At 44.9% G+C, this 24,655-nt stretch overlaps 1 protein-coding gene across 1 annotated transcript in view; it reads left to right on the plus strand.

Moving 5' to 3' along the window:
- Positions 1–24,655, plus strand: part of LOC138483022 (sodium/iodide cotransporter-like) — a 642,342-nt gene that overhangs the window by 420,576 nt on the left and 197,111 nt on the right. Inside the window, exon 8 of the mRNA XM_069613846.1 lies at positions 7,127–7,215. Within this exon, the coding sequence (XP_069469947.1) occupies positions 7,127–7,215 (89 nt within the window). The remainder of the gene's footprint in view (positions 1–7,126; positions 7,216–24,655) is intronic.

Genomic DNA, 24,655 nt, shown 5'->3' on the forward strand with positions numbered 1-24,655 from the left:
CACTATTGCAACATCTTCCTCCTCAATCTACCTTCTTCCGCTCTGCGACCCCTTCAGAATAGTGCAGAGAGACTTATCCTTGGCCTTAATCCCAGGGAACACATCTCTTCTACTTTAAAAAGCCTCCACTGGCTCCCGGTTGCTGCACGGATCAAATTCAAATCCCTCTGCATCATCCGCAAGGCTGTCTGGGACCGGGGCCCCCACTATCTGCAACACTCTCTTACACAATAATCTCCTTCTAGAGCTCTATGCTGCCCTTGCACCAACTCTCTCTGTGTTGACATTTCTCTGAACAGACAGCAGGAGGCTGCTTACTTTCCTCAACTGTATCCCTCCTTTGGAAAAGGTTCCCCTCCCTCTGCGCCTTCAGCAGCACCTTCTTAAGTTACGAAAGCACTTCAAGACGCTCCTCGTTTCCTCCTCCTTCCCTTCTTCCTTCCTCTGCTTATCTCACAGTTGCTGTGATTGGTGTCTTGGACCCTTAAGCATCCTCTGGGCCTCTGACCATTTACACCCAATCTCCCCAGCTTCTGTGTTCCAGGCACACCCTCCGCACTGGAGATTCACACTTTCCACCCAATCCGACTCCTGGCCGCATAGCACTTACCATACCTTGCACTTCATCGGCGGCTCACCCTCGTGCAGGGACACCACAGCACCTAACCCGCTGCCTTCTTCCTTGCTGCACATGCCCGTTCTGAATACTCACAAGGCATGGTAGGTTCAGCAGTCCCTTCCGCCACTGCATTTTTTTATTTTTTATTTAATTGTATTGTTATGACATGTTCTCTCCCGGCTGCCCTGTGGGCACTTTATAACAGAATATATTTCCTGCATAAGCGTCTAACAAGGAAACAATAAATAAATAAAGAGGATATCTACAGATTTCATAGTAGATTTACCTAAATCCAATGAGTGTACACTGGTCATGAATACCATCTCCTCTTTTTCCAAATTCACTCACCACTGAAAAAGAAACCCTTAGCAGAAGAACAGAAGAACTGTGTCCCATATTCCTAACAGATATCTTTCAACTTCATGGTCTACCTGACATCATTATGTCTGATCGAGCCCCCCATTACACGTCTACATTTTGGGCAGTCATATGTAAACACTTGTATATTGAACAAGCTCAGAAGACCCTTCAGAAGACCCTTGCTGCCAGCACTCCTGTCTCTTCTCTGGAATTTCTTTCTCCAAATTGGGTTCTTCTTCTGTTTAGGTCCTTGGCTCCCAAGGTAGCCTATTCCATACCTGTTACATCGTTCAGGCAGCAGAGTGGCTTCTTGGGGAGACAGACCATAGCTCTTCCCACCGCCTTCTCGCAAGTCTCTGGAGGTAAGCTCTGTCGCTGATAATAGGAGGCTACTGAGGGGTTGCTAGACGGACATGGAGATGGGAACAGTGGAAAGTAATGAGGGCTATAATCTGAACCCTCTTTACTTTTGGTTTGTACTGTCTCTGCAATCCCTGAAGCAGGGCTTGCAGTGGCAGATAATGCAAAGGGATACAAAGTACTCACCCGGTTTAGAAACTGCTTAGAAATTGATGTCCCTGTCTCTGAAGCAAGAACCAGAGATTTGCTTCGGAGGCCATCGCCTGTGGGCCCAGTGTGCTTAGGTTTGCTGCTAAAAGAGTTGTTTCAGTGGGTTTAATTACATTGGGTAGAAATTACACCTTTTAAAATGGAACACATCTGAAATCCACAACTACATAATAAGATGTTATGATAACAGTAAATGTTGTAATTTGCATTGAAGTTAAAAAATGAACCCGTTGTCCAAGAGGCGGGGTCAAATACTTAATTTCAATAAATGTGGACACTTGTTAAAAGAATAAATATGAATACATATTTGGTGGCGGAAACCAGGTAGGATTACGCTTTGGCAGCCTTGCGCATCACTAATGCGTGGAACCGGTGCCACCGCCACCACAGAAACACCGGCAGAGACGGATGTACCCCCACAAAACTTGGCGGAGCATCCGCCTCTGCCGCAAACAAGCCAGACATAGCGGCACCACGTACACGGAACAGGAAATACTGTGATCGCCGGAACCGGAAAGAGAGCGGCGGCCATTACAAAAATCCCAATCCACTGCAATCCCCCTGTACCAGAAGGCATCCAGCAACAGTGAGTGGCCAAACATACAGAGGGACATGGCATCAAGAATCCCACAAAACCGCGTGCGCATGCCCCGTTTCAGTGAAGAAGAACTCACCCTACTGGTTGACCACATTGTGGAGAATGCAGGGGAGTTATTCTCCGCTGACCAGTGGCGCAGCACGCAGCTGAGGCGCAAGGCCATATGGGCTGAGGCTGCCCAGAAGGTGACAGCTGTGGGTGTCACAGCCCGTAGCGTCAAGGACTGTCATAAGAGATGGGATGACCTCTGCATAAGGGTGCACAACATTGTCAGCCCACAGACGTCAATGCACTGCAAGAGGTGGTGGACCACACTCACCCCTAAATCTACTCCCATGGGAGGAAAAGTGCAGATGTGTGCTGAACCTCGAGGGCATTGAGGGAGTCAGTGCAGCATAGGCAGGAGCTGGGACACCTGGCGAGGCTGGTGAGTACAGAAAGTGCACAAATATGAAGCTGAATCAAGCTAATCCTGATCAATGCACCAAAATACACATATCACAGACCTCATCAGCCCGAACACACCCAGTACTACCAAGGCCCCCTCTCCCAGAATACAGTTCAAAGCCAGTCAGATGGCCTGCACCCAGGTATTACCTATACACACCTATATGACAATGCAGCACACATCAATGCATGTAACCACAATGTGATGTTGCCCAATGACTGTGTTGCATGTAATTGTACTATACACATCCTGAGACTGATGGGGGACAACCAGGGACGTCGAGGGAGATGGGGCGTGCACGTCGTCCAGCACAACATCAGTCAACCTCGGCTGCAGACGCCTTGGCCATCTGGGAAGTTACACAGGGCCCGGTACACCATGCCCAGGAGACCAACCTGCTGCCCCTGGGACACAGCAGGAACCCCAGCTCAACACCCCTGCAGCCACTGGAATCCCACAGGGCATGCACCACCACCCCCCAACCAGGTTGAGTCCCAGAGCATGGACAGCAGTCCAGAGGAACTGCCCGTTGAGGCAGATGGAATTGGCAGCATGGAGAACCCCAACACCCCGGAACCACTGGGCAGAATCAGCACCATGAGCCCCTGGAGTCCCATGCGCTCCTTAACCCCATCTTTGCAGGAGATCGGTAGCCATCTCCAATGGATTGTGGAATGGCAGGGCATGCTGGCCATACTGGACCAGCAGTATCTGGAGAAGTGTAGGCTGCAACAGGAGAGCAACCAGACCATTGGGCGCCGGGTTGCACATGCCATAGGGTGTTCTGCCACCTCCAATATGTAGATGTTACGGAGGGTCTGTGAGGGAAACAGTGTACACTCAACCATAGCGGAGACAATGGCACTGGCCCTACAGGCCATCATGATGCGCCTGCCACCACAACACCACAATGCCCTCCCCACCAGCACCACACCAACCAGCTCACAGGCAGTCAGCTCCAAGAGGAGGTCCACGCGGCTGTCTGGGACGTCTCATGGGACGTCTCATGAGGGACATTCATGCACCCAAGCATGGCAAGAAGTAGTGCAGTTTGACTGACAATTGTTGCACATGTTGGCATATTGGGTCTGGGGCCTGGGAGGTGGGTGGGGACGTTTGAGAGGTGGATGGGGGTCCATAGTTGAGATAGGCAGTTGGGCCTTTACGTTTGGGAGGTGGAGGGGGGTCCATAGTTGGGATAGTTGGTTGGGTCCTGGGAGGTGGGTGGGTACATTTGGGCCTGTATTGTTGTAGCACCCGTTTAATTTTTCATTCATATTAGACTGGGTTGTTAATCAGAATAACGAGTGGACAATCTTCTTATGTGTGTGAATGAATGATTGAATGCAAGTGTTCAAAATTACGTGTGGGATAATGTACTCAATGTGCTTGTGATGATTGTTCAGAACACATTTTGAATACGTGCTTCCCGTGCATGTTGTCCATCCATGGCAGCCCGCCCTGGTTGCACACCCATCCCATCATCGGCATCCTCTTCCTCCTCATCTGCTGGGTCCATGTCCAGGGGCCATGCAATGTTCTGGCGTATACACAGATTGTGCAGCATGGCACATGCCAGCACAATTTTGCCAACCTTCACGGGGCTATACATCAATGCCCCGCTGGATCTGCTGAGGCAGCGGAACCTGGCCTTCAGCAGTCCAAATGTCTGCTCTATGATGCCCCATGTACGTATGTGTGCCTGGTTGTAGGCCTCCTCATGCCTGTTCCGTGGTCGTCTGATGGGTGTCATAAGCCATGGCGTGAGGGGGTATCCAACATCACCTGCATGGGAGTGACAGAAAGGTGATCTGATGTTTATGGTAGGAATTTTGTGTTGGCGATGATAGCATATACACAGTCTCAAGCATTTTGTTAGCACAGAACATAGTAAATGGCACAGATTTCATAATGCAACCTGCTAAATTGTCTTGGTTGAACTCTTCAATATTACACACTTGGCTCACTCATTCCTACTGATACTGTTTGGGGTGCTCAATGTCTGCATACATGACACCTTCTAGTCAACTACATCCTTACAAATTGCATAATGCTGTTTGTGTACATACCAGGTGCCTCATGTCTTGTAAAGTGCTGTCAAAATCAGCGTAATGCACCCGCAGCGCACAGGAGTGAAGAGACTGCTGTGCTGAGTGGGCGAAAAAAGCATTGTGCACATGTGAGCACCTGCTACTTCCTCGCTGGTGCCGATACTCATATTCACATGTCACCATTGCATTGTCTGCCACTCCATGGTTCGGTTGTGTTACCATTAGCCAGTATATGGATTCCCGTGACATGGTAAACTGTCATTTGCCTATTGCAGCGGTAAGGTGGGCGAACTCTGGTGAGTGTCTATTGCTCCTATTGCTCCCCCCCCCACCTCCCTCCACACACAGACGTCCTCCATTGGTCATTCTACTCACCCAACAGCCAAGAGCAGTCTGGTGTCTATTTGCCACCCACCCACTACACAGAGATCCTGCATTGGTCATTCTACTCACCCAACAGCCAGGTGGTCTCTCCGTGGTAACGTGCCATGTACCCGGGCAACGTGGAGTTCCGCAAAACCATTGAGCCGTGTGTAGATCCCGGGAAATGTGCACAGCAATGTGTAAAGAGTTGATCTGCATCACAGACCATCTGCACGTTCAGGGAGTGGAATTGTTTCCGATTTCTATACACCGCCACAATGGCATGTCTGGCAGTCAACTCCACATGGGGGCACTCTAGCACACATATGCAATTGGGCATGCCGGCAAGGGCATGGAAGGCCACTTTGTTGGCTTTGGCCTGTGCTGGGGTTCGGGTTAGGGCAATGTGTGGTCTGACACATGACGCAGCAGCGCATCCAGTACCTGGAACAGTATCTTTGAAAAACAGGGTTGTGACAGCCCGTGCAGCTCACCAACGGTGTGCTGGTATGTGCCGCTTGTAAGGAAGTGCAGTACCGACACTGCCTTCAGCAAGGGTGGGATTGCAGTCTGGATTTTTATGATGCTGCAGATGTCGTCATTGATGAGGGTGACTATTGCCATTATGGTGTCCCTGTCAAGCTGGTATAAGGTGTTGATTTGACTTGGGGTCAGGTTCCAGGGCATGGCCCTTATGCAGGGTGTTGGAGTGCCTGCAGAATGATGTCTGGGATGGCCACCTGGTTCCTCATTTGTCTCCTATGCCTACGCCTCCTCCTTTGCCTCAGTGCTGCTTCTAATTCCATACCTGCTTGAAGGTTCCCCAGACCAATTGCTGCAAGACAGACTGCCAGAATGCTTGTGTTGGGAGGTGGTTTGGGTGAGGTCCATTTGTAGGTTCCCAGTGGCCAATGGTGTGCAGCAGGGCTAATTTTGGCCACCTTGGGCCTGATAAACAGTCTGGTTGTGTTTGGAGGTGGATTGGGTGTGGGTGTGTCCATTTGTTTGTTCACAGTGGCCAATGGTGTGGAGCAGGGCTAACGTTGGCCACCTGGGGCCTGATTACTAGCATGGTTGTGTTGGGAGGTGGGTTGGGTGTGGGTGTGGTATGATATATGTTATTTATAATACGCTTAATAGAGGTTTCTAAGCGCGAACCCGGGGATTGAACCTGTGTTGCAACATGTCGTCTTGCTTCCAAGGCGAGCACGTTGCCATTGAGCTATCTTCCCGAGCCCATTTGTTTGTTCACAGTGGCCAATGGTGTGCAGCAGGGATAATTTTAGCCACCTGGTGCCTGGTGGTGCTCACCTGGCCCTGTTTAACGTCTGGTCCGCAGTGGCGGTAATACAGGTGCGGTGGTCATGGTGCTAACACCATTTTTATGGCAGTGTTTCCGTGTAGGTGCAACTCGTAATGTACCCGGTATACCAGCGTGCCAGTAATTCAGGGACGTCCAGCGATTTGTCCCGATGTTTGCGGTCACGGTGCTACCGGGTGCAGTAGCACCGTGGGGGTCACTTTGCGGTGATGGTGTTTCTGCCATTGCATCGTGGAATGTGCCGGTCTGGAAAACAGAGCCGGTACGGTGCTACCGGCACCGTTAATTCCAGACCGGCAAACTTGTGAAGAGGCCCAATGTGTGTATCGCTTGCTGATGAGCCGAATCACAGCTCCTTCTTGCAATGTGTGCTGTGATGTTGCTTTAAACATCATGAAGTCTATGAAGCAGACAGGGCTGTGAAGACTTTACAGGTACCCTTTGTTATGCACACGCTAAGGGGTGGTTAGGCCGGCGTCTCCTTGTAATAGTTATCCTGAAATCTATTGCTACTAGCGTTCAAGTCATCTTCCATAAGTGACTACAGATACAGCCTTTTGGATATTTTTTGGATTTGCGCATTTTGAGCCTAGTTTTTATTTGTTGTCTATTGTGTCACATAATTTACCCCATGGGGGATCTGTACCCCAAGAGAAATTGCTCCCTTTCAGCTAGTATACTTACTCTATTGATCTGCAATCTGCGGCCTTCCAGATGTTTTAGGCTACAAGCTAGCACCCAAAAAAGCACGAAAATGCACCACAAAAGCCTAATTGTTGTCTGTGTTCCTTTGCAGTACATGCCTTTCCTGGTCCTGGAAATCTTCGAGCAATATCCCGGAGTGCCGGGAGTTTTTCTGGCCTGCGCCTACAGTGGCACCTTAAGGTATTGCATTTTTTTCTCTCCTTGACAGTTCTAACAGCTTTCCGACGTATCTAACACTAGAAATTACATAACAACAGACTAAGCAGCAGGGACCAACACACTGCAAACGACACAAGAGCCCAACAAGGCCAGTCTCCCGATGCCATCAGCTTGATAGGGCAGGCTTGGAGGGCTCCAGCAGAAAAGCCCATCCACAATATTGGAAGGGTTTTATCCTAACATTTCCTCTTTGTTCCTAGCGGGCCCATTTTCAAGTACTACCTGAATTGGACCTGCTTGGGGAGGCGCCCCAATGAATGTAGCAGGAGCTAGAACAATCACCCACGCGTATTCAACCTGAACTTCCAGACTCAGTTGACACCCCTTGCAATAGAGTTAAATGTGCTGTTAGTATGGCCTATAGCTGTGCCCCTTGTTTTCTAGCGAGGCAATAGAAAGCTGCACAGAACAACCTTAACATACACTCACATGATGCTTACCGACCCACCAGCACAATGATAAGCATCAGGGAATCATAATACCTCTGTAGTAATCACTCTAAGAAGGCTCAATTCAGGCCCAAACAACGTCCACCATCCAGACAAGTAATTGCCGTTGTTTCAAATGTCCTCTAATGGTGCCTGACTGATTGGAAACCTTGGCATAATTCTGTCCTTCAATGGACATCTGACACTTCATTTAACTCTTTAGGCACTTGTGGTAAGAGCTGCACTGGAACAGAGGATATCGGCCTTGGGTTTAGAGAATATCTCGTCCTGGGATTTAGAGAATACAAAATACTCGGACGCCCTCTTCAGATATTTGTTCAACCAGAAGCACATCACAATCACTGTTGGGTAATACTAACTCTTCCCGCTTTTTATGACATCAATAAGAGTTTGAGCCCTCTTCAGCCCTTGCAGTGCCAAAGCGCATGAAGTTGGAGTTACAGCACGTATCTAGTCATGCCAAGTCACTCAGATTCACCATCAAAAGTAACCTCTTCTTCCAACATTTTATCACTTATTTATTTTTGTTGGGCATTTATTTTGTACTGTACAACACAGAGTTAATAGGAAAATCGGTAAGGGGGCACAAGTTATAGCAACACAAAATTAATTACGAATTACGCAAAATGAAATGAATCAAATTAAGCAACAGGTTACACAAGTGGATAGAATTAATCAATGGTGAGGTTGGCAGGTGGGTCAGATCAGGGGTGTCTACAGAGCGTGAAGATGGTGCTCCTCGATCAGGAGGATATTGAGCTCCTTTCTGAATTACATGAGGGTGGGTGAATGTTTAATATTGATGGGTATTGGTTCCACAGCCTTTGGGCACAGATTGAGAACATGAACCATTTTTCTTTCTGCTTGCAATTTTGCAGCTCTAATCGGACCAGGTCTTGGCTTCTAGTGGAGCCTTGGCAACCAGAGATGGTGTCATTGTTGCCCAGGTAGAATGGAGCATGTAAAGCGAAAGATTCTTAATTGAGGCAGTGGATCTTGGGGGTGGAGGGTGGTGATGCTTCTCATTGGTGTAAGGGTGAAGGTGGATTGGCTGGTGAATAGGGCATTTTCACTGTCCAGCTGACAAAGGACGAGGGCTTTTACTGTGGATCCGAAGTTAATGTCTTCAAGGAAAGACTTGATTTTCCACAAAAGAGTGCTTTGGAACTTAGCTGTGTTTTATCTTTGCTATGTGCATTTTCAAGAAGGGATGGCTGTCAATGTGGAATCCCAGGGATTGGGCTTCGGTGTCAAAAGTTGGGTGCAGCCCTCTAGGATCATGGCAAGGTCTAGTTCTGGATATGGGTTTTCGGTGTTAATGGAGAAGAGGAGAATGTATTTCTTTGTGCGATTTATATTGAGATATGCACTAGACCATCCAGGTTTGTTTCAAGGAGAGGCAGGCCCTGAGCGTGTGGATGTCTTTAATGGAAGAGACTTTGAGATAGAGTATGTCTGTACACTGCCGGATGTAGATGGTGTGGCTGGGAAGGAGGATACCAAAGATGCCATGTAGAGGTTGAAGATCCAAGGTTGAGAGGATGGATCCCTGTGGGACTCCACAGGAGACAGGCTGGAGAGGGTGCATCTTGATCAACTGAATTCCATGTTGTCTTGTTGCAGGCTGGGTTTGCTGAAGCCTAAGCTCCCAAGCCCTTATTTTCCACTGAAACGAGACTCTGTCTACAGCCGGCTCCCCCTCAGTTACCTCCCCTAATGTGGGGACACCCCGCCACCTCTGTTCTGTTCTTGCTTCCTCTGCATACAAATCCTACCTTTACTTCCAGTACTGACCTCAACACCCCATCTCACTCCTTACTTCTTACTCACTGGGTAATACCCAATTAAAACATGCGTTATATACTGACAGGCCACAATTCAGGAAAGGCAGCCTGTCTGGAAATAGACAACACGAAAAATGGGCTAAATGAACAAATGTATGGAGGTATTCTAGATAAGTGGTGTACTACAGGAAAACAGTGTCACTGATTCCCATATGGTTGTGTAATATGTAGATGAGGGCTTGGTGATTCACTTTGTCGAAGGATGCAGGGATATCGAGGAGCACCAGGAAGCAGTCGTGTCATCATAGAGAATGTGGAGAGCATTGTCTTCAAGATGGTGGCAGTCTACTTGATGGTACAGATTGGTAGGTCAGGAGAAGATTGTTGGTGTTGATGTAAGATGTTAATGTTAAAGGTATTTGAACCGTGCACCGTCACCACCGGAGTGGACGACAGGCACTCTGGCAGATCTGAAAAGGAGGATGTGAAAAAAAGATGGGAGTGGGGGGGTTAGTAGAGTGAAGTGGGAATAGGTTAGTGAGAGTTGTGATGTCCTGTTGGCAACTTCAGTTCGATTTACACCGTTCGCCTAGCTAGCCTAAGTGCGGTTTTTGGGTTGGCGCAAATTGCCATTTGCTGTTGTGCAGGGGTATGTGTTGTTAGTCTGTTGTTGCAATGTGGTGAAGGTTGTGTGGATTGCTGTGCAGAAAGGTGGATGTGTGAGTTTCTGTATGACAAGTGTATGTGGAAAGTAGTGGTGTTAGAGTTGAGTTAGCGGGTTTTCCTTACCTCTTTGTCTTTGCGTTTCTGTGCTCAACATCTATGATTATCCTGTGTGTTTGTTATTGTAGTTTGTCCGCATAGTGGGCAGTATGTTGAGGAGTGGCAGGTTTCCTCAGTGTTACTCTAGTGGTATCGGTACCTGGTTGATGCAGGCGTGTTCCTCCGCCCTGTGGTTGGCGATATTTAAGTTAGAGGATTCTGGTCCCTCTGAGCCCATCCCGTGTTGGGTCCTTACCTAGCTAAGTTTCCTCTGTGGACTAGCGGTATGTGGACATGGGTGGTTGTGCTGTGCCCCGCCATCTGGTTAGGGAAGATTAAATTAGGGGTCATGTGTTCCTCCTTTGGATTCTTGTTTCCCCCTGGGTCTATGCTTCCTAGTTGCTTCCTTCTGGTTCTGGAGCAAAGAGACAAGTTTTGAGTAGTGTTCTGAATTCGAGATATGATATGGCATTTTTAACGCGCCTATACACAAGTGTTTCCCTTGAGTTGCGTATGTTTTTTGGCAGGTCATTCCAGGTTATTTCTGCCAGGTGAGAGGAAGATGATCCTCTGAATGTTCTTTTATTGTATGGTTTTGGTTCTAGGCGAATGTCTTTGCTTGATATGAGTGGTCTAGTCGGATGGTAGACGGTTATTTTCTCATTTAGAATTCACAGTTTACGATGTTTAGTTGTGCTTCCATTTTAATTTCCAGAAGTTCCTTGTATGCTATCGCCAGTCCTCCTCCTCTCTTGTTTTTACTGTTTGCTTGTGAGCACTTGATCTTGTCAGGGAGGCAGGTAAGCAGATGAGTAGGTAAGGCCCTTTCGAGGCAAGGAAAATGTGTCTAATAGTTGCTGAAATCATCCAGGCCCAGTTTCTTTATTTTTTTTACATGTGCAAGTATTTGTCTGGATGTGAGGGTAGGAGGAAATGTTCCATGTCTGTGGGATGCATTAATGGTAGACAGAAATGTATAACGTGCTTCTGTGGGGAGTCGCTTCAGACAGATTCTGGCAAAATGACACCATAACGTGAGGTAACTTTGAGGGGTGGTAGGATAGAAGGGGGGTAGAGGTTTGAAGGGGGTACATCACCATTACATCAAAAGTGCCTTTTACCAAATATCACTATTAAGGAAAATCAAGCCCTCCCAGATACACACTTCAGAACCGCTGTCCAAGCATTATACATCTCCCACCAAAAATTGATAAATATTCTTCTTACTAGAATTCCTGGCAACCCACTGATTCCTGTGGAAGGGGTACTAAAGACATTTCTAGGGACTCGACAAGTTTGACCACATCACCCCTGCATTGATAGACCTACAGTGCATTCAATTAAAAGCCTGATTTATTTTTTTTCAACCATGCCGCATACAATGTTGTGTATAGGTGCGTTACAAATGCCATATCATATCATATCATACCTATAAGGTTGTTATTACAATAATATCAAACTAACATGTTTGGAGACCAATGGATCAGGAAAACTGACATCAACGCCAGACCGAAAATCAAACAGGGTAAAAAAGAAAAGATAAGGAGGCAAGCCATCTCCACAGTGTCTAATCTGGGAATAAATTACTGTTAGGAAAGATTCCCATTCATGTGAAGTTTTCCCTCCAGTTGTGTCCACCACACTTTTTGCTACTTTGCCAGAGGAGCACAGCCTTCAGCTGCACTCCCCTGGGCTTTTCTCTCACTTTGTTATGGGGAAACTGACATGCCCTTAAAGACAGTCAGTACTGGGAGACTTTGTTTCCCTTAGTCCTTGTCAATGTTGCAACTGTCTGCAACATGTTGCAAGTGCACAATATACCTTACAGTATAGTGCACTTGGGTCTTCCTGTCATTTCTAAAGGCCCTTAACACTCTCGAACGATTTTTTAGGAGAAGTGCAAATTTGCCTTGGACAGGGCTGGTGGCAGCTTATCTTTTCTCAGCTGTATCCCTCTTCATCTGATCAAACTAGAAAGTCTTCGCATCGACCCATTGGAATAGTGGGACTAACTGTTCTCAGCACCTTTATCAAACCCTGCAAGTAAGCCTTCTCAGAAGTGTCCCTGGGCCATCCAGTGGGCTGACCAGCTTGCGCAGGACCTTTACTCTGATACCGCCGTCGTTTTGAGGAGGCCCTTGAAACCTCGCAAGCTCTGTGTTAACAGCACTCTCACATCGAATTTCATACACTTGGTGTTCCCAGGTCTGGAGTAAAGAGAGGGTGCCTGAACCGAGGCACACGTGGTTACTGTGTCGCCCAGCCGTGGTGACAAACTTTGCAGGTGCCTTGCAGCTGTGCCCCTGTGTGTCCTGAAGCCTGCTACAGTGAAACTGGCTTTGTCCATCCACCACGAGTGGAGAAATCACCACTGTCCCATTTGGGAATCAATGCTGTAACTTTGTCGCTATAAGCCGCATAGCCACAGAATTGTTGCATTTGAACCTGCAACCGAATTGGACTCAACTGCTGAAGTTTGGTCCGGAGTGTGCCATGGGTCAGTGAGTACTTGCAATCCTTACTGGTGGCCCCTAGCGCATACATCAATTTGTATACACGAGTGCCTTCTGAGGGCCCCTCTCCTTTCCACAGATAGCCCGAGCTATCGAATTATTCCCAACTCCTGGTACCAGTTCTGTCCTCCTGGGGAGACCCTTCACGAATAGTGGGAACTTATTCTGCATCACCTCACCCACCTTCCTGAGCTGCTACAGACTCTACAAGAGACCCCGCTTTCGCCCATCTGCACTACTGCGTGCACCAGCATTGCAAGTACATTTGAGCAATAGGCTCCCCTCTTCCTAGGGAGTGGACTGCCTTTCAGTTAGGACTGTGATTACTGCACAACTGCCTAAAGACTCTTTGTATTACCTGCTTCCTTCCCTTTTCTAGGCTGCGGACCCATTTGGTCATTAACCCTTTAGGCCACTTGATCTTGTTTATATGTATTTTCATAGGATTATGTTGGTTTATAACGTTACTGTTAATAACTATTAACTATTAATAACTATTGTGTTGAAACTCAAAGGCCTTGAAAAAATGTATTTGTATTTTTAATATATATACACCTGTCTGGGAGTGATTTGTAAGTTTCCTTTACTCTGTGTGCTCATTGAGGTCTTTCAGTCACCCTCAAACTCCTGAGACCTAGTCTTGACCCCCGCCAATGCTACCTTGATTGGTCTGGCTTGTCCAGAAGGTTACTCTGTTCCAAGAAAGTAGGCTGACCTTCTGAACCTCTGCCCACCAGGTCAGAGTTCAGAAATACATCTTAACAATTACTATCCAGCTTGTAGCATGCCTCCACAGACTGTCACGTCTGAAAGAGTTGAAGACATCTTTCTCAGAAGAACACCTGCTCAAGACATGCCAGTAATGGAAAATACTGGAACACTTAACGGCCAAGATCTCTAATCCATTTTTTCAAAGGCTGCCTCCACTCTACCCTACCTTTTCCACGTAATCTCTACCTCACTTGTATAGCATCCAGTTTCTTCATAGGTCGATTTGTGCTATATCAAACCCTATGTATAAACAGATACATGCAAAGTTCACAGGCTGCCTCCAAAATACACATTTCATGTGAAGTTTACGGAATATAATTTTGTCAAATTTAAAAAATACATTTCCAAAGATTTGGCCCTTTCAGGGATTGGGTCTAATCTGACGGTATCATCAAAAGTGGTTATTTTCACAGGATCACCCACATTTCTTCCAAATGTATAAGGATACTATTGTAGCTTACATTCTCACTATAGATGGGTACGTCTTTTATACTCTGAGAGCCTATCCCCACACTGTCTCAACGTAAACTAAAATAAAGTCTAGCATGACATGAAACAAACTCTTAAGAATAACCTTCTTGACAACTAGGTGCCAGGCTTTTTTCAGTATTACCATATTAGTTTGATGACTCATTCTCTTACGGTTTACCTTCTATTACCAACAACATTAACCTCACTACATAGTCTATTCCTGACTACGCTACTCTTGGCTCATGATTGGAAGTCCCAGAATTAACATTTAGGAGTTTGACCTGGGTTACCATTTATAAAGATGTCCCGACAAATAAGCAAACTTACAGGATTACCCAAGTATGCACTCAAGCCCGATGGGTATCCAACTTTACATTGTTTACTAATTTAAGATTCTCAAAATGTGTCTTCGAAACACAACCCAATTAACACAACACTTAAAGACACATCTCGTTACTCACATTTGCAGATCTATGGCCGTACAGGACTGACATGGACCAATCTATTGCAAAATATTATTCTCCTGCTGCACACCTCTATCCCTATAGTTTGTAGCATCTATGTGCACTTTTTCATCTGCTTATCTTCTCCTTGCTCATTTTCTTTCCTCCAGCAGCCCAGGGCCTGGATAACAAACAAAGCCCAGAGCACAATATGCAACTCCATAGACAAGCCTAGGCACATTACAACTACTGCCGCTGTGATTTGGTGCAGTATAAAAGCCTATTAATGTAGCAATTGTGCCTTAATTCACTGAATCTTTTTAACGTGATAATGTTCCATTGAAGCTATATATATATGAATATATCAAACATTCGAAAATACAGCATATTTGTGTGTGTATTTGACTATTTTTGGGTGGTATCAGATACATGTTATGTTATTAGGCTTTTGCACTGTGGGTGTCATCATCATAGTGGTCTTAAAGCACTAACATTCTGTCCTTGTCTAAGCAAATTGTGATCTTAGGGTACAAGCTAGACCTTAGTATGTGTAGAAGATGTAAATAAAAAAGGGTAGATGGTCATGGGACAGGAAAGTGAGGTAAAAGCGGATGCAGAACAAAAACGGCATGACACAGACATGAAAGGATAAAATGGATAATGGGATTCATATTAGCGATGACTTGCATGGGTAAGAAGTGATGAGTAAGGGAATGTAAAAAGGAAAGGAGCACATACTACATTAATGACAAAAACGTTCATGCGCTGCTGGTGTGATGGGCATCCGCTATTACTATAAATTGTGCAGATGGTGCATGATGGCCTTCACATGTGCTCAAGAGTGCCTGAATATTATGAGGGCCACTAATCCAGCTTGTCATATTGAATTACGTGTGACTTGGGGAACACCTTGATCCATGATAGGATGGGCGTAGTCAAGATTGACTAACAAGTGGGGCCAGAAGATAATTTAGTTGAGCCCTATGCAGTGACATTAACACCTGCAAATGCCCACACAATGCTAATGAGTGGGCATTTAGAGATTTTGGGTGGGCCTTGCCTGCTCAGGCTCTTACCTGACTACATCTCTGCTTATGAGGGCAAGGCAATGTTACTAGATGGTGAGTGTGAGAATTGGAAGGGGGCTCTGAATGTTATATTTACAGATCAAATAGAGAATATTGTAAACCTCTCCAATTGGGTGGGAATTTCATAGTTGCTGTGTGAAAGCAGTAGAGGTTGGGAGGGTGTGTAGGACTTTTACCCGTGGACATGTTTACAAGAAGGTGAACATCTGGGATTTCACCAGAGGGATCCTGGTCTCAAGTCAGCAGAGTGTGCTTCGAATAGCATGTCTGCCCTTGATCCAGCTTCCTGGAGGGGCAGCTACATTGGGGTCAGAGGTATAAGAGAACCAAAACCAAGGACTCCTGGGTAGACAAAATGTATTAGGTCAGACGGTAGCTAAAGGGCGAATCCTGACGGTGGTCTCTACGTGCATGGAGTAATTGATCCAAGTGTAAATATAGGATTATCTAACCTCCGAGGAGGAAATGGGACATTGTTTGTTAGAGAGACATTACAGAACCACTTTGTCAATAACGTGGTTGAGGAAATCAAAACATAGGAAAGACTATATGTAAAATACAACTGTACAATAATAAAATAAACCTAAAATCATGAAAATAGCTATGGAGAAACTGTGTTCACGATGTGCACCTTAAGAAATACAAATCATTTAAATCATTTTGGTTGTCTCTAGTATTTCAGTGCTCCAGGACCTCCTTTCTATGAAGCTGAAATAAAATTGTGTTAATAGAGCTGCATCATTCACTGGAAGGGAGCGGCTGGATACAAATTGTCCAAGGGAGGTTTATTTCTTGATTTTTTTTAAAACATACCCCTGTACCTAAAAACTCTTCCAACATTTTCTTAAATATTCTAAGGCGTTTGTATCAAATCCTTCTACTAAGCAACATCAAGTCCTTCTGACCACCCCAGGCCTTCCGAACCACCACACTACCTCTCGTGTCATTACCAGCTTTAGGAAATGTGACCAACTTTCTACCATCTTATGCAAATTAGATGAGCTCCCCATCCTGGCTATGTTATTGTTCAAAACTGCATGCCCCACATACAAGGCAACCACCACTGATATGACACCCTACCTGACTAAACGAAAAACATCAGTTGGTACACAGTCATCTTGCAGTAAGACTATCACTAGACAGGCCTGTAAGTAAAAAAACTAGGAAAACGTCCTTGTCATGCTACGCTGTGTTCCTATGAAACTCCATTCCAGTGGCAATATGAACTGCTCCCAGTCTCCTTCAGTTTATGAAAGGATTGGCCTGGCTCTTCCAACAACACTTTAGTGTCATCTAGATTATGGCTATCTTGTGCACACTTTACCAACAAAGAGGATCAGGGATCATCCTGGCCCAACCTGATGGCTTACAGTTAGTCAGTACCTACATTTCCATCATATTTGAGGTGTTGTAATACATTCTTGACTATAAAAACACAATTCTCTACAAAGTACAATAGGTTACCATCTCTTCAGAATGCAATATGTATTACAGAAGCCAATGCATTTCAGAGCAGTGTCCATCTTCATGGCTAACAACTGATCATATAGCCAGTATAAAAATCGTATAAACAGAGATTACACAATATTGTGTATTGTCATGATGCATGGAACACCCAAAGGAAATTCAGGAGATTGTAAACATGGATCAACATGTCACAAGAAAAGATTGAAGAACTCTTGTGCACACCCACATCCATATATTCTACTGTGACAATTGGCACTAATGTTTACTCAGTGACTCTTAAATTGCTGCTACTAATGTTTTGATCTATGACTTGTACATCACTCTGTCCCCCCAGGGCTAGGTTTGTGCTATAAAAATAAATAAGGATAATAATAAAAAGGGAATGTTTTATTCAGAAGGTGCAACTTAGTTGGTGCTATTTTATGGCTGAGGTGGTTGGTCTGGACAGACTGATTGTCTGGATGTACATCATGAATTCTATAACCTGTTAATGGGGGCTGAAAGGTCTGCTAGGATGTAAGGCAAGCTAAATAGGCAGGTGTTATGTTCAGTTGTTAGTGGCCTGTCAGATTTGTGTGGTAAAGCGTAGGCTGTAGATGGATAAAGGAAGGAATGGCGGTTGCTGCATAGTGCCCAAGGAAAAGAGAAGAAAAGGGAGAAGGATGAGTTGATGAGATGAGGGTTACGACTATCCAGATGCAGAGAAAGATGGGAAGATGTGGTGAAATTACACATCTTTGCTGCAACACCAGCCTTGTTCAATATACTGTAGGCCCCATAAAGGTCACACCTTACCCCTCTCAGATTGACTCTTGCTGGGATTCGGGCTGTATTCGCCAGTGTCACTTTACACCGGATTCTGGCAGGACGAGGGTGACCTCTGTATCAGGGTTTATAGAATCACATAAAGACACCATGTGTCACAGGATGCTCAAGAAATATTCCAACTCACTGAGATAGTTCAAGGATTTGTATTACGTATTCAATGATCCCTATGGCCGTCCCTCTTCCACATGCACAAATCCTCCCTAACCCAGGCATCACTACTCCCTGGGTTAGTATATACAGTAGATGTCACCCTACTTTGATGAATCTGGCAATGTCCTCACTTCTTTCCCTGGGGAGACCTCCCCCTATATGGCCAGGAGATGCCTGCCGCTGCCTGATCTTGACCCTGGGGGCAACTATATGAAGGAGGTCCATCTGGGGGAGGTAAACCTCGGAGAGAGGATGGTCCCTCTGTCCCCCATGCATTAATGGCATACTGTTGCACTCCTCCCCAACCTCGATGTAGATCTACTTTTGTTACTCCCCAAACTCCAATGAGGGATATTATTTGGACAAATGGGATGAGAAAGAAGCAGGTGAGGATCACTTCCACAAAGTTCAATAACCACTTCCTCAAATCCATTTAGGGAATGGTCCCATAACCCTACACAAGAAGAAATCACAGAGTAATGAAGATTATGAGACCCGTAAGACCAACGCAGCAGTCTAGTTGTTGGAAGATGAATAATCAAGCCGGGAACTTTAAATGCAGCCCAGCTACACCTGACAGTGAGAAGGAGAAGGAGAGATGATAGCTGCATAAACTGAACCATAGCGTGACCCGCAGTAATGCTGAGTACCATGCTGGGAGAGAACAGGCTGCGGCAGGCGACGTGAAGGTGATTCCGAGCGAGGAAAGGGACGGCAAAAGTTCAGTGCTTAACTGAGCTCTCTCAAAGCCAGTCCGCTACAGCAGGCGGGAGCAAAGGAGCGCTGGAGGCAACTAGTAATGGGGAGAAAAAGAGGGTGACTAGGTTGCCAGTGCACGTGTACCACTCCATAGGAATAACACAAACTTAAGGGACCCCAAGAGAGCGTAGGCCAGAAGTTACTGGTGAACCCGAAGAACACAGGTAGGTTACTGGATGGCCTAATGAAGTCAGTTGCTTCTTGAAAACACAACAAGAGGCCAAAAGCAAAACTGCTAAAGAAAAAAAAGGATTTGTAAAACAAGTCACAAGTGGGTTAGTGAACCCAAGTCATAAAGAGAAAGTATTTGTGTGGTAAAATCCTGGCAAGAAAGTATACCAGGTGAAGCTAAGTATTTGTGTACAAATTCCTGACAGGAGAGTATACCAGGTGAAGATCAATAGAGAGAAACATTCTAAAGAATCTCTAGGAAGGTAATGCCCTTGGGATTATGACCAATAAATAATCTCAAAATGGGTAATCTCTTTGGGATTATGAATGGTGAAAAGATATAAAGCAAAGGAAAGTCCTTAGGAAGAGACATACCCTCAGGATTTGGAACGTGGTAAAAGGTGAAGAGAAAGCCATTATTTGTTAGCGATATTAAGTTACATTAAAGGGCGACATCACCCATTGTGGACCTGCAAAATAAGACTACAACTTTCATGGATCCTAAAATTACCCTGTTCCCCTCTATTAAGAGTGCAAAGGAAACCCTGACCAAGGTTGAGCATGAAAGACAAGGCTGGATTATACAGATTAATTCTGAGAAGAGCCAAGCCATAGGCCAAAAGGAATCCAACCTACCAGGGATCCATTACCATTTACATATAGCTCCTAGCAGGCCTCTAGAACTTCTAGGCGGCACAGTCAATAGCCTTGCTCCCAGTAAAGCCACTGACCAAAAACCACCCTCATTTAGAAGTGCCAGTCACTCCTCCCAGCTTTCCCATCTATAGAAACTGGCAATACAGGGACTTCAGAGCATTTCGAAGAGTGTTTGCGTGCTGATGCTACTTTGGGCATCTCTTGAAAACTCATTGGCAGTGCCTGCCATTGTGTGGTGTCTATAATGTGAATTCCTCCTTTAATTTAGCTAGCATGGCGTACACTATTAAACAAAACGTACCTCTAATTTAATTCTCTCATACTGCATTCCTGTGGCTTTCTTACCAGTTCCCTATATACAGTGGCAACACTCATTCTCCCTTTTCTACTGAGAACAATCTGGTATGGCTCGGGTGGGTGGGGTCCTTTTTGTCCAACTCTCCATTCGTGTCCCCAAGCACTCGTTCTGCAGACAGCCAATTCCTGGCTCTGAAATTTACGTCAGTGGGCTCTGCTTTATCAGGAATGCCTCCTGCCATCACCAGGAGAGCAATCCAATACGATTATGTTGATAGTAGCCACCACAATTCCCAGGAACACTTGGGCTCATAAGGCCACCACCAGAGTGCAGCGCCACCCCACCAATAGAAAATCTGCATGTCATTCTATCAAGAACCTGACCCTTTAGATCCCAGGCAATATGTTCCTATCTACTAGCCAGTTAAACGGGAAAAATCAGCATTATGAGCCTAAACAATTACATGGTGTGTAAAAATAGAAAACAAAATGTATGATAATTTGATTCTACAGGTTCAGCATAGGCTGGCGTTTTTCTTGGTTAACAAAACAACTGATTTCTGTACAAGAAATGGTAGGCATAGATAAGGGCAACCTACTACTGACTAGAGAGTCAAGAAAGGTGTCATATGGCCTTTCAAGTAAATCCTTTGAATTAAGGCAACCTTTTTGCTGTTTGCAGAATTAGTCCTGAAGCAAGACAATTATGAGTCACTGCCAGCGAGGGGATCCCAGATTGACTCTTCCCACAGTAAAACGAACTGTTTTCCGGGGTGGTCTAAGAGAGGGCATCAAAATGGCACTCCCACTGAGGCACCATAAACAATTGACTGATTGCCTGCTTCATGAGAAGGCACAGTCCTGGCAATCAGGTTTTCAGGTATTAGTCTTACAAAAAAAACAATGTTTATTGATTTTCAATGAAGGAAAAACCACACAACAAAAGTATAAGACTGATATCAAGAGATCCCACCTCCCTCCAGCATCCGATAACAAAGTTGGCAGTAATGTGCTCACAGCCGGGACATTGCATAAATCAAAACATAAGAGACCCACCATGACACAGTTGTCCATCTCATCATTTTCTTCACTTCCATTAAATTTTCCTCATATGTTCAGATTTTATGGACCCCCGAACACACGCCAGAGCTAGATTCTGCTCCAACTAGAATACTCAGTGGCAGGAATTGGAAACACGGATACCCAAAATACAAGAGGCTTCATTCCTCTGCTGGAGCAACAGCTATAGAAGAAGCTTCTTAGATATATACAAGGGAGACTTACCAGTGAAGAATGGTTGTATTCAAATTCTTAAAAGGTCTTTCATAATTGTCTCGAGCTTTGATGTCACTTCTCCAAGGAAGGAATCAGCGAGCCATTGTCACGTGTATCCATATTCTTTTATAATGTTCCATTTTGTATCTTGACCATACATCCTCGCTTGTGGTCTCTGTGCTGTTGCTGCAAAAAGAGTGGTATACCACTTAAGCAAGAACTAGACTGTGAAGGTGGTCCTACAGTTAGTGCAAAAATCTGAGTGATGATGGCCAAGGGCAATGACCACTCCTGGGGTAAAAAGTACCGGGAATACCACAGCAAACTTTACCAGCTAAGAAGGTCTACTCCCAATAAAGCTACAACAAAACACTAAAAGTAATGGTAAAAATCATCAACGACAAACACACCCACCAATTTGTCCTGCTCAGTGGCATCCATGTTGTTTCCCAACATTCAGTTTCCCTGCTACATGTTTCTGATTTCACCGCTTTTTCCCACATCCCGGGGCCTGGAAAATTATCATAACCCACTTGCCATCTCCTTCTACCTCCGCCTCACCTCCATGTTTGCTATCAACGATATGCTGTTTTCTCTAAATAACTTGCAAAGTACTTAAATCATACTAAACCACTCTGACAAATCTATGAATCCATAGAGAAATATGTGAAGCAAAAAGAGTAAGATTGCAGTATTATTTTTCCACATTTTGAATGGGGGTGGGGGACTACAAATTCAGGAATGCAATTGAGTGTGGGTCTAAGAAATGGCCTGTGTAGTTTGTAAATATACGGTCATGACCTAAAAGCTCCCAACAACAAATAATGTTTGCAAGGTTAACCTGGTTGCTTTTCATTAGTTGGCCATAGCATGCTTCATATATGATGAGAGGAAAATGCGACAACTGACTAAAATAATGAATGCTTTTTGGTGTCAAATAGCAGAGACTAAATACAATAACAATAGATACAAACGGTTCCTAGTCATTGCATCGACTGCCAAACTGTCGAATGCCATACCATTGAAAAAAAAGCATCGGAAAAAAGCATTGAATGCATTTTTAAAAATATATATTTTTTAATGGGGGAGGTTCCTCCCCAACCCCCTCTTTTTTAACCTTTAAAACCTATTTTTATTAAACTAAACCCTTTACCATTCAATGCTTTTTTTTCAATGGAATGGCATTCGACGTTTGGCAGTCGATGCAATGACCAGATACCATACAAACGAACTATGGTGAAATGAAGAGCAAAGTGCTTTGTGTGTTTACCCTTACTGGAACTTGCTACCTATGCTCTGGTCCTCCTGTTACCCCACCGGGCTGCTGTGTTAACTAGAAGCTACTTTGACTTTGACGATCCAGCAAAGGGCCGGGCCCCTGTAAGGAAATGAACACTAGCACAAGACCAACCTACAAAGATCCACGGCTGCGCAAAGGGAAGAGCAAAGTGTTTTGTGTTTGGTGTGTTGTAGCAGAGTGGCTCCAGTGTTTCCCTCACAGATTAAGATTCCGAGTTACACCATCAGAAAGCTTTGAATTTGTCAGTTGTATAGCTAAGCAAACAAACAAGGTATCTCCAACTTTAGGCTGGCAATTAATGCAACCGTAAAAGTTATAATCATGTTAGTGACTGTAGACAACACACTCGAGATCACTGCCGTTTACTGATTTGCCTTAAAAATTTCAATTATCACACTCAGTGACTGCGGGCATCGCCTTGGAGCCGGTTATTGGTAATTGACTCAACTCAAAATGTATATCACCACAAAATATATACTTACAGATCAGATCCGGTGACTGCAAGCTTTACCTTTTGAACGGGTTCCTCCCCAACCCCCTCTTTTTTAACCTTTAAAACCTATTTTTATTAAACTAAACCCTTTACCATTTAAAAAAATGCATTCAATGCTTTTTTTTCAATGGTATGGCATTCAACGGTTTGGCAGTCGATACAATGACCAGATACCATATAAACGAACTATGGTGAAATGAAGAGCAAAGTGTTTTGTGTGTTTACCCTTACTGGAACTTGCTACCTATGCTCTGGTCCTCCTGTTACCCCACCGGGCTGCTGTGTTAACTAGAAGCTACTTTGACTTTGACAATCCAGCAAAGGGCCGGGCCCCTGTAAGGAAATGAACACTAGCACAAGACCAACCTACAAAGATCCACGGCTGCGCAAAGGGAAGAGCAAAGTGTTTTGTGTTTGGTGTGTTGTAGCAGAGTGGCTCCAGTGTTTCCCTCACAGATTAAGATTCCGAGTTACACCATCAGAAAGCTTTGAATTTGTCAGTTGTATAGCTAAGCAAACAAACAAGGTATCTCCAACTTTAGGCTGGCAATTAATGCAACCGTAAAAGTTATAATCATGTTAGTGACTGTAGACAACACACTCGAGATCACTGCCGTTTACTGATTTGCCTTAAAAATTTCAATTATCACACTCAGTGACTGCGGGCATCGCCTTGGAGCCGGTTATTGGTAATTGACTCAACTCAAAATGTATATCACCACAAAATATATACTTACCGATCAGATCCGGTGACTGCAAGCTTTGCCTTTTGAACTGGATTCTACCTAGCTAGTACTAACTAACCTTATATTTTCCAGACCTGGTGACTGCGGCCTCTACCTCTGAGCCAGGTACTGGTAATTGATCTGAACCTATATCCCAGATCCAGAGACCTGGTGACTGTGGGCTCTGCCTTTGAGCCAGGTACTGGAAATTGACTTCAACCTATAAACTAGATCCATAACCCAGTGACTGCGGGCCTCGCCTTTGAGCCGGGTGCTATTTTTTTAATTACTTCAAGTTTTATACCATCAAACCTGGTGACTACGGGGTCTGCCTTTGAGCCGGGTACTGATACTTGATCGTAATACATAATGGACACTTAATGACCCTGTGACGGCGAGATTCATCGTTGAATCAGGTGTCAAAATAACACCTTGTGACACAGTATTTTCTTCACATAAACGAATGTTGTGCCTTAGTGATAACGGCCCGCTTCCTGGGGCCAAATATATTATATTGTCTTACTTTTCTACCTGTTTAACGCGTGTTACCACTAATTAGCTAATTACCATGAGGGAGGCCCTTGTTCATATCGTTAATTGCCTCTATTCCCAAATGATTGATTTTTACACCTAATACTGATTAGTAGAATACTTCTCTCCTTTGATTGATAAAAAAAAATCACTTAGCCTCAACAACCCGGTGACCAATGTAAGAAAGCAACTCAACTGAGGTCCCGGCTGGCGATAGTAGTTTCTCTTATCCCCTAGATTATAAGGAACTAACTAATATACTCAATTAAAAAGCACGGAATTACATTACAAAAACTGCTGAAGGCAATCCTAGATACCCATATTAGCCATTACAAACTATTCTAATTTCTCTCTTTTCCCTCAGTCAGCAAATAATGATTCATTTATATCCATTAAAAACAACAATGCTAACTAACCAAATGGCATTAAACATAATAGAGCCTCCCATAACATCGCTGAAACTGCCT

Source organism: Ambystoma mexicanum, chromosome 1p, assembly GCF_040938575.1.
Source record: "Ambystoma mexicanum isolate Mex_15411 chromosome 1p, UKY_AmexF1_1, whole genome shotgun sequence".
In the NCBI taxonomy this organism is placed as follows: domain Eukaryota; kingdom Metazoa; phylum Chordata; class Amphibia; order Caudata; family Ambystomatidae; genus Ambystoma; species Ambystoma mexicanum.